Genomic DNA, 10131 nt, shown 5'->3' on the forward strand with positions numbered 1-10131 from the left:
GTCCATTACTCCACAGGGGAGACCCGGTGCTACCTCTGACAGGTGATGGGACAGGTCCAGAGGGACTGCCCCTGGCCCGGCAAGGAGGGAATCCTGGGACTTCCGAGACCCAGGAGGGCACCAGCCAGGCCAGCAGTGGCGACCCTAGCCATCCGGTCCCTGTGGCCGCCCCTCCTTCTCCGTCGTGGGACATCACCTCTTCTCAGGCCCCAGGGGTGCTCCCCCTGGAAAGTCCAGGAGACCGGGCGGGCCCCGCAGATGCTTGTCGCAGTCCTGCAGGCCCTGCAAAGGAGAGGGAGCCAGGGCCACCACTGTCGAGCACCAGAGGTGACTCACCCCAGGAGGAGGCCTCTTCTTTCCCCTCTGCCCTACCCCCGCTTTCCCAACCCCCAGCCCCTATGCTCTTGCCCCCTGGTCCTGCCCCTGCTGCCCAGCCCTCTGTCTCAGAGGGCTGGGTGCTTGTGCACGGCAAGCGCAAGGGTTGAGCCCAGCACCCCTCACCCTTGCTACCGAGGAGGGAGAGATCCCCTGTAAAACCAGGAAGGGGGCTGCTGGAGCTGGACCTTCCACTGTGCCCCCTAACGGAGCCCACTGTGCAACACCGGCCAAGGAATCTGTGGCGGCAAATGTGGGCCACACCATCTCCCTCCTCGAGTCCCTCCTCGAGGAGCTCCCAGCCTGAAGCCCCTGTACCCCTTTGTCATCCGAACCGCCCACTGGTGCCGAAGCTACTGGCTCCTCGGCCACCACCGGGAAGGCCTTCGTGGTGGTGGGGGGGACCTATCGTCTGTCCTTGAAGAGATCGATGCCCTGGGTCCGACGCTGACCTGCTAGGGCGTGGGTGACCCCCCCCATGGAAGGGGTTGATGGACACAGCGCCCAGCCACCACTCCCCCTCCCCTCTCTGCCTTCACAGGTTGCTTCCCCTGCTCCCATCTCTGAGGAACCCCTAAGCCCTTTTGCTTATGGAAATGGCTGGGGCCAAATAACCAGGCTTCGGGCCACAGGGCGCCCCTTCCCCTGCCATGGGATGGCCACTCCTCCTCCCCCCTGAAGGTGCCAGCCCGACTGTCCCTTCATGAGGGACTGACATCGCAGGCACCAAGACCACCAAAGCGCCTGGGCCTGGCCCCATGGAGGATACCCACACCTTGCCAGCCCATATAGCTCCTGGCCCCGATCAGGAGGTACTGCACCCCATTGACCCAGTAGGTGGGGCTGTGGAACTCACTCCTTATCCTGACCTTTCTGCTGCCCCAGATCCAGCCCTTCTCCCTGCTCCCAATCCCTCTCCAGTCCAGCCCACCATCCCCGACCTTTCCCCTCCTCCCCTAGCCATCTGTGCCTCTGCCACCCCTGGAGTTGTCTCCTTCCCCCTTGAGGGCTCCCAGGGAGCAATCTTTGCCTTCACCTTTCCCAGCCCTCTTGGGGCTCCTGCCTTCCCTCCACTGCCAGCCCTAGTTCCTGTCCCAGCAGGCCGCGGTCTGAGGAGGCCCACGCTGCAGGATGACCCTCCGATGCACTGCAGGACGAACTGAGCTCTTTTCTCAGGGATACACGTTTTGCCCAGAAGTGGGTGCAGCTCATCCTGATAATGAAGTATGGGAGGATTTCCATCGCATCCTGTGGGCCATGAGGGCCATATTGAATGAGGAAAAAGGGACAAGGAGGCAGGAAGCAGCAGCCTACCAGCGGGCCTGTAGTTTCTGTTATGCCCTGATTGCCTTCGGGACCAGTCATGGGTTGTTGCGAAGCCAATCGGGGGCCATTAGCATTCCTTCCCGTGAGGTTCTCCCCCAGCCCTCCTCATAATCCCTTTCATCATTGCGACCTTGAACGCCAAGGGCTGTAGGACAGGTCTACCTTCAGGAGGGGGGTACTCTGTGGCGTTCCTGCTGGAGACCCATGGGAATCCAGGTGCTGAGGCCAGCTGGCAACTGGAGTGGGGGGACGGGGTGTTCCTTAATCACCTCTCTGCCTGCACGAGCAGAGTAGCCACCCTGTTCTCCCCCAACCAGCAGCCCGAGGTACTGGGGGTCTCCGAGGTCGTACCTGGCCACATGCTGCACCTCTGGGTCTGCATGGAGAGGCTGGTCTTGAACCTTGTCAACTTCTCTGCCCTGAATTCGGGCCCAAAGCTGGTGCGGTTTTTCCAGCAGGTGTCCTCTTAGTTCTGGGTGGGGACTTTAACACCACCCTCAAGGAACGAGACCCCACGGGGACCGACCACTGCCAGGCCCCCATGCACGTCCTCCAGAAGATTACAGACCATCACTCCTTGGTGGACGTCTGGCATGACCACCACCCGGACAACATCATCACCTTCACCTTTGTCCGGGAGGGGGAATAGCGGTTGAGCCACATCTGGTTGGACAGCTTCTACCTCTCACATTACCATCTCTTGCAGGCCCACTCCTCCGGCGTATGGCTGGCCCCATTCTCGGATCACAACGTGGTGACCATGACGGCCTCTCTCACTGCGGAGAAGCTGGGGCCGGCCTACTGGCACTTTAACAACAACCTGCTGGAGGACATGGGCTTTGTGGCATTCTTCCTACAGTTCTGGCTGGCCTGGCGGGAGCAGAGGCATGCCTTTCCTTGGCACAGCGCTGGTGGGATGTGGGGAAGGTGCGCACCCGGCTCTTCTGCCATGACTACACTTGTGGGGACAGCCGGTGGAGGGATGTGGGGATAGAGCAGCTGAAGTGGGAGGACTTAGAGCTGGAGAGGCGTCTTGCCGCCAGCCCCAAGGATCGATCCCTCTGCGGAGCGTGCTAGGAGAAGCAGGAGGGGCTCCAGGTCATCAAAGACCTATGGGCTTGAGGTGCCTTAGTTCGATGCCGCATCCATCTCCTTCGGGAGATGGATCGTGGCTTCTGCTTCTTCTATGCCCTGGAGAAAAAGAGGGGGGCCAGGAAGCACATCACCTGCTTTCTGGCAGAGGACGGCGCCCCCCTCATGGATCTGGCAGAGATGCGTGGAAGGGCCAGGGCCTTCTACTCTAGCCTCTTCTCCCCGGATCTGATTAAAGCCACGCCTGCAAGGTGCTCTGGATCGAACTTCCCACGGTCGGCATGGATGCCCGGGACCGGCTGGAGCTGCCTTTCACTCCAGCTGAGTTCTTGGAAGCCCTCTGCCTCATGCCCGCAAACAAATCCATGGGCATGAATGGGCTGACCGTGGAGTTCTACGACACGTTCTAGGACGTCCTCGTCCCAGACCTAGCCATTGTCTGGGCTGAGTCCGAGGGCAGCAGAGTTCTCCCCCTTTTGTGCAGGCGAGCCATGCTCTCCTTGCTGCCCAAGAAGGGGACCTCCATGACCTTCGGAACTGGTGTCCTTTCTCGCTCCTCAGCACAGAGTATGAAATTGTGGCCAAGGCTATCTTGTTTTGGCTGGGGTCCGTGCTGCAGTACATGGTCCATCCCGACCAGACGTAGACCATTCCAAGCCCCACCATCTTCGATAATCTGTCTGGTCCCAGAACTCCTGAAGCTTGGGTGTAGGGATGGTCTGTCATTCACCCTCCAGTCCCTGGACCAGGAGAAGGCCTTTGACAGGATGGACCACTGGTATCTCCTGGGCTTCCTGAAGGCGTTCGGCTTCAGGCCCTGCTTCGTGGGTTTTCTCTAGGTGCTGTACGACTCTGTGGAGTGCATGGTCAAGCTCAACTGGACCCTGACCGAACTGCTCAGCTTCGGGCAAGGAATGCATCAAGGCTGCCTGTTGTCAGGCCAGCTGTATGCTCTGGCCATTGAGCCCTTTCTCTGTCTCCTCCGCTGGAGGCTGATGGAGTTGATGCTCCATGAGCCAGAGCTGAGTCTGATCCTGTCGGCATACGCCGATGACGTACTCCTCGTGGTCCAGGACCCAGGCAACCTGGTGTGGCTAGAGGCCTGCCTGGCCATCTACTTGGCAGACTCCTTCTCTCGGGCCAACTGGGTCAAGAACTCTGGCCTGATGGTAGGGGCCATGTGGTGGACGAGCTCCCTCCCACCCGCGCTTCAAGCCATCCTTTCTGCCACCCATCCCTCCCCATTGGAGAACTGGCAAGATTTGGAGGGCATGACGTTTGCTAGGCTGCGGAGATGGACAGGACTGCTCCAGTGCCTCTCCCTTTGTGGGAAGGTACTGGTGCTCAACAAGCTAGTCCTGTCCATGCTCTGACACCGGCTCAACACCCTGGTCCCTACCCTGAACTTCCTGGCCCACCTCCAGAAGACAGTACTGGACTTCCTTTGGCCAGGACTTCACTGGGTCTCTGCGGGGATCCTGAGTCTTGTCTGGAGGAGGGAGGGCAGGGCCTGTGCTGTATGCACAGCCGGATCCACACCTTCCACCTCCAGGCCCTGCAGATGTGAGCTCTCCCCAGAAGCTGTGCAAACAAATCCAGTGTAGACTCCTTGTTCTATTGTATGAGTGAGATAGAGGTAGAGAGAAGTGTTTATGAGAATGGTATAGTACTGTTTTCTGTGGCATAAGTGAACTCAGTCTTGTTAGTTTCTTGAGGTGAGCTCTTTCCTGAAACTTGTACTATTGAACCTAAAAATATCTTGATAAATTCTTTATGTGAGTGAGGAATGTATGTGCAGGGCATAAAAAGACACCAACCTAAACTTCTCTAACAACAGAAAGGGGATTGAAGACACCAACTGCCATCCTAACCCTGAAGGCCAAAAAATACCTATTAATGACCCTAAAGTACAGAAGGATTCACCCTGGGAACAAAGAAAATATAGAATTAAAAGAAGAGTCATGCTTTCAATTAGCTGGTGACTAACAACGATACTGAACACAGAGGCAGCATGACACAGGCCCATGGACTTACAAGATAGCCAGCAAGTATAAAAGATGTGTAAAAACATGGAAACAACGGGTCTCATTCTTCAATTGTCATCTTGGAGCATTGGATTCACGTCTGACAGAGGCCTGGCTCCCTCCATGTGCCCAGCCTCGTTGGCCACTAGGCTGGCTCGAGCAATGCATAAAAGGACTGATAATTATATCACACCAGCTTGCAGAACTTTATGAATGTGTGTGTGAAAGTGACTGCTTTTTGATTTTCTTACATGTACAATAACCCCCAACTCCATGTTGGTGTATTCACCTCAGACCAGATCTACTCAGACCAATCATCAGGAAAGGTTTTATTCTGCAAAGAAACAAACATAGACCAGGATTACAGTTCATCGGCCTCCTCTCTCTTTGCCTACCACATGTTCCCAGCCTCCGTCAGTGCTGATACTTCCTGCTGGGAGTGGGAGGGCAGAGGGGATATCCTGGCAAAAGCCAGGAAGCTCTCTCAACATGCCGCAGTTTGTAGTCCACATCTTGTAGTTCCCACTGCTGCTGAAGCACACTGGACCTTGCGCTACATATGATATGACTGTGTTTTGATTTTACTCTTGTTCCACTCTCCTCCAGTCTCCTCTCCTCTTGACTCTCCCCACAATCCTGCCTCCCCTCTTCCCCTGCAGATGAGGGGATGGTACATGCTCACATGCCTGATTTGAGACAATTAGACACAGACACCTTCCTGTTTAAGAGCAGTGCTAAGCTTTAATGTTGTTTCATGGGCAGCTGCTGGTGTTAGGGGATGGACAGGGACAGGTACTTATTTACTTGCAGCAGAAGAACCTCACATCATTGAGCGCCGTGTCATCCCCTCTGCCCTGGTCTGTCTGCACCTTTGTCTGGAGCCCACAAATGGCCCCAGAGCTGCAGCGATTGCTCTTTGGGCCAATTTCGCCCCAGTCTACTGAATTGCCCTCCATCCATGTCCCATCTGAACAGCGGAACTGGATGTTGTTGGCTGCCGTGTCATCAGCCTCTCCTTGGGGCCGTTCCACCCTCAGATAGAAGTACACCAGATTGCTCTTCTGGCACCTTTGGTTTGAAGTCCATTGGCCCCACCTGCCAGAGAAGAAAATAACTGCCTGAGACTTATTCAGCATCTGCTACCCATCAGGGGGCACAAGTCATCCTCGCTACTGTGCACCGAGCCCAGTGTTCATAGGACACACAGCAGTGACCTGAAAAAAGGCCTGGTGGAGCCTGAGGTATTTTGTTCTCTTTTTCTTGAGTAGTGTTTTTTCTTGCTTGTATTTAACCTTAGAAACATCAGAAATGTCAAGCCTGGTCTGTCCTGGTTTTGCTGGAGAACTCCATGAGGATCTCAAGAGACGCCCTTGGATGAGAATTTGGGAACGTCTGTGTAGAAACTTAAAACTTCTTGTTGATATTATGGAATTACTATGAAATGTTACTCAGAAAAACTGCTCTGTCATAAATGCTTCTCTGTATGCGGATCCATGACTGCTGATAGGTAATGCACCAGCTGTTCTCCAGACTGCAGACGAAAGGGAGGCACATAATGTTAATGGCACAGCTTTGACCAGACAAGAGTTATGCAGAAGAGTAACTTCCTCCCAAGGCAAAAGATACTTCCTCCTCTGTCAGAGGGGAGGGGTTTTTTTGGAGCAGGGGAAAGTTACCAAAGAGAGAAGAAAGAAAACAGCAAGATGACCAGGTGGGATTTAAAGATGGGAAAAGAGCCAGGCAGGAAGAGGAAGCATTAGGCAGGAGAGAATAAGATCAGAGGAGCTGGGGAAGGGAACTCCATGAGGGAGAAGTCATCCAGCATGCAACACCCTGCATGAGACAGGGGAACCCTGCCTGCCAGCTTTCCTGGACACAGATGCATCCCAAAGGAAGGGTGAACTGGGAAGTGAGAGACGTAATCAGGATGTTTATTGTTTTGTATGATCTGTACTCTGTTAAGCTCTGGGCAAAATGGTTGAGTGTGTGTTCTGTGCTTCACAACTATTGTGCGCCTCTGGAGTGAATATAGTGCGGTGGAGATCTGGGAGAGAGTATATTTAAACAATTGGGGTATCTTGGGGGTCAGTGCTAGTCCTGGGAGCCTAGGGTAGGTGTGGGAAGCAGCCCCACTTCCGTGAAGGAGTAGCAGACAGAGTCAGTGTCCAGAAAATGTGCCAGAGAAACGACAGGAGGAACCAGTGCTGCAGCCTGCTGAGAGGAGGTTTAAAGCACAGGGAGATCCCGGCACACACAGGCTTGGCTTCCCCTCACAGCAGTCCAGAGGGTGATTGAAAGGGGCACCTGACTCGATCTGTGACACTTGGTGCTGAAACTTGAACCCAGACATCCTTCTCCCAAGGCAGTAGAGAGAACCTACAGAGTGAAATCCTGTCTCCATTGATGTCTGTAGCAGAAAGAGATAACTTGAAACATGGAGTCTGCTACAAGGCCTGAGGCCTGAATTAAAGTGAGCAAAATTCAGGCCCTGCTGATATAAAGCAAAATTAGCAAGAGTCAGGCTATGAGCAAAAGTCAGGCACTGTTACAAGGCAGACGCTTGCTTACAAGTTCACTGTGTGGTACATGAACTTGTCAAAAAACCACAGGCATTTCCAAGAAGTAAAAGGCACAGTGTATTTATGTATGCACATTCCAAGAGATGCAGGTACACCCCAACATAAAGTCCTGGCATATGCAACAAGAACACACCGAACCAAGTAAAACAAAGACAAGAGGACAGGATAGAATGATTGATAAAAATGTTATGTTTGAACCAACAAGTACAATGGATAGGATTGATAACTAACCATGTCAGAAGGGTAATTAGTAACTTGTTTGTATCAGTGTATAAAAGAGGGGTTACAGAGGAGGTATCTCTGGCCTAGAGAGAAGCGGAAAGTCCTGCCATTTACTGAGCCAGTCCATTGTCTCAGGCATGCATGTATTAGTGTTCCTGTAGAGTCTATGGGGTGCTAGTACTGTACTTTATTAGCAGTAAACCTGGCTGAGTGCCTTTGTCTCTGAACTGAGTCAATGTGATCTTCCTGGGCAGTTCAATCAAGGTCTGCTGTACTGGCTACCTGCCCACAGCAGGTGTAGCACACAGAGGGAACACACATGCAGCCAACAACTGAAAATGTCAATAGCAAAATCCCCATTCACTCCAGCAGTGCCAGGACATGAAGGACTTACCTAATTGCTGAAGCTTTCAGATTATGCTCTGGGTCTAGTCTTTTTTCACTGGTTCTCTCCAGCTCTCCACAGTAACTTCCAGGGCACACAAGATCTGAATTTTAACATGAAATGGCCATTTGTGTCTATCATAAAGAAGCAGAAACAGAACAGCCATTGCCCTATTTTAATTTTCCTTTATAGATTATCTCCAAACAGAGGGAAAAGTCAGAAAAGAGACACTGTGCAAATGGCATTGTTCATAGCTATTCTCTCTGTGGTTGAAGAGAAAGAGGGACAGAAACAAAAGAGCTACTCACGGCCCCACAGTGGACTCGATGATGGAGCCATCAGTGCAGTACAGGCGAATGCCATTCAAAGCCGTGTCATCAAGTGCTACCCCAGGACCTTGGAAGCCCTCCACCTGGGAGAGGGGTACAAGCGATGGAGACACAGGTACAGATTGGGAGGAGAAGGGTTGGAAACTCCAATCCCCAAGCCAGTAAATCTTCCCAACTTCATATTATTAAATTAACTTCATTTCTTAAGAGAAAGAAAAATGTCCAGTAGGAATTAGAGCCAGGAGGTTCCTAACACTTATGACAGCCACTGCCCTGGGAAGCTGAGAGACAGCTAAACCGCCTGTCCCATATGTTCCCCTTTATGTTTTGCACCCCTTTGCCATCCACCCTGTAAAGCAGAGCTCTAGATCCAGGCTGGAAAGAATGAGGAGGCTGCCCCTCAACACAAACCCCACACTGGATTTTCACTCTTGTAGCAACACAGATTCAAAGCCACTAGAGAAGCAAGATATCTAGGCTGGTTTTAAATGAAGTGGTGATGGGACTCACATGCATTCCCTTACTCTACAGATTAACAGCTTTCTCTCTGGCCGGGAAACCCGAGGCCTACTCTACATTAGAAAAGTTTTGCTGTTCTAGCCTTACTCATCATGTTCTTCTTGTGTAGCCACAACCATACTGGCCAAAAAGTACTTTTGTTGATATAGCTTATTCCAGTTTGGTGAGCAAAATACACTATCCTGAGAACAGCACTTTTGGCAAACCTACTAGGACTTTTACCAGCAGAGAAATAGTTATAAAAAATGAAAATAAATCACACCCTTAGGAGGCATAGCAATGCCAGCAAAACTTTCAAATGAAGATCTGCCCTCAGAATAAGTTTCAAGCAAACTTCCATCATTAATTTTATTCCCTTTCTCCTCCTTTTACTCCCCAAATATACCCTCTATCACCTTTGATGTTAACACCTTTCAGATACTTACAGACAGTGGTCACATCCTCCCCTCTGACTTGTGGCTTACTCGAGCCAGACAGATTTAACTCCTTTAATATCACCTCCTAACTCTGCCCGATGCCCCCTTCTCCTTCAACAGATGTCTCCGGTTGTGCCAAAAGCAAAGACCCATAAACCCACCTGGACAGATAATTGTGTTCTCATCTCCTTTCAGCCCCAGATCTGTGGTCACAGATATTTCCTGCCCCCACCCTTTAGTAAACTGACTGGCCCTGTATGTCGATGGCTGGCCAGAGTGTGAGAAAAAGAAGATTTTTACAAAAAAAACTAGAAACAGTCTAGAGCCAAGAGAAATTCTTGCTGGGATACTGAGTGATGAGTGTGAGTCAGAGGGTGAGGAAGTGGCAAGGGGATGGGAAGAATTTTACCTTCACTGAAAATCCATTGGCGTAGCCACTGGGGCAAAACTCCTTCTCCCCCCATACACCCCACTGGCCTCCGTTGGGGACAGTGAGAGTGGAGATGTAACTTCGTGCCTCTGCATCCTGGAAACAGCAGGAGAGGAGCAGGCAGAGCACTGCATGGGTGAGGGGCTGCATGGTGCAGTATCAGCTCTGGATCTACACACAAAGACGCTGGTGAGTGACTAAGAGCCTCAGACACGAGGGATATTTATACCCAGGAAAGTTGGGCTGGGTTTCCTTGCTGGCCTGGCCTGCTGCCAAATCCATCTGGGAGCAATCACTCATTGCCACGTCCCTGCACCTAGACACTGACCTGACCTCCCCTCGCACACAAAGGGCTCATCATTCCCCACTGAGACTTTCAGAGACTGAAGGAAACTGCTGCCCAGGGAAGGGTCTAAGTGGGCAAAAGAGGGAGT

At 52.3% G+C, this 10131-nt stretch overlaps 1 protein-coding gene across 1 annotated transcript; it reads right to left on the reverse strand.

The window, feature by feature from the left end:
• Window positions 1-5499: 5499 nt before the first annotated feature.
• On the reverse strand, window positions 5500-9879 carry LOC137145580 (vitelline membrane outer layer protein 1-like). Its single transcript, XM_067536425.1, has 3 exons — window positions 9677-9879; window positions 8312-8415; window positions 5500-5912 (listed from the first exon to the last, which is right to left on the reverse strand). The coding sequence occupies exons 1-3, from the start codon at window positions 9845-9847 to the stop codon at window positions 5618-5620; spliced, it is 570 nt and encodes a 189-aa protein (XP_067392526.1). The 5' UTR covers window positions 9848-9879; the 3' UTR covers window positions 5500-5617.
• Between the last annotated feature and the right edge of the window lie 252 nt (window positions 9880-10131).

Source organism: Emydura macquarii, unplaced genomic scaffold, assembly GCF_026122565.2.
Source record: "Emydura macquarii macquarii isolate MOO-44397 ecotype Brisbane River unplaced genomic scaffold, CSIRO-AGI_Emac_v2 contig_3598, whole genome shotgun sequence".
In the NCBI taxonomy this organism is placed as follows: Eukaryota; Metazoa; Chordata; order Testudines; family Chelidae; genus Emydura; species Emydura macquarii.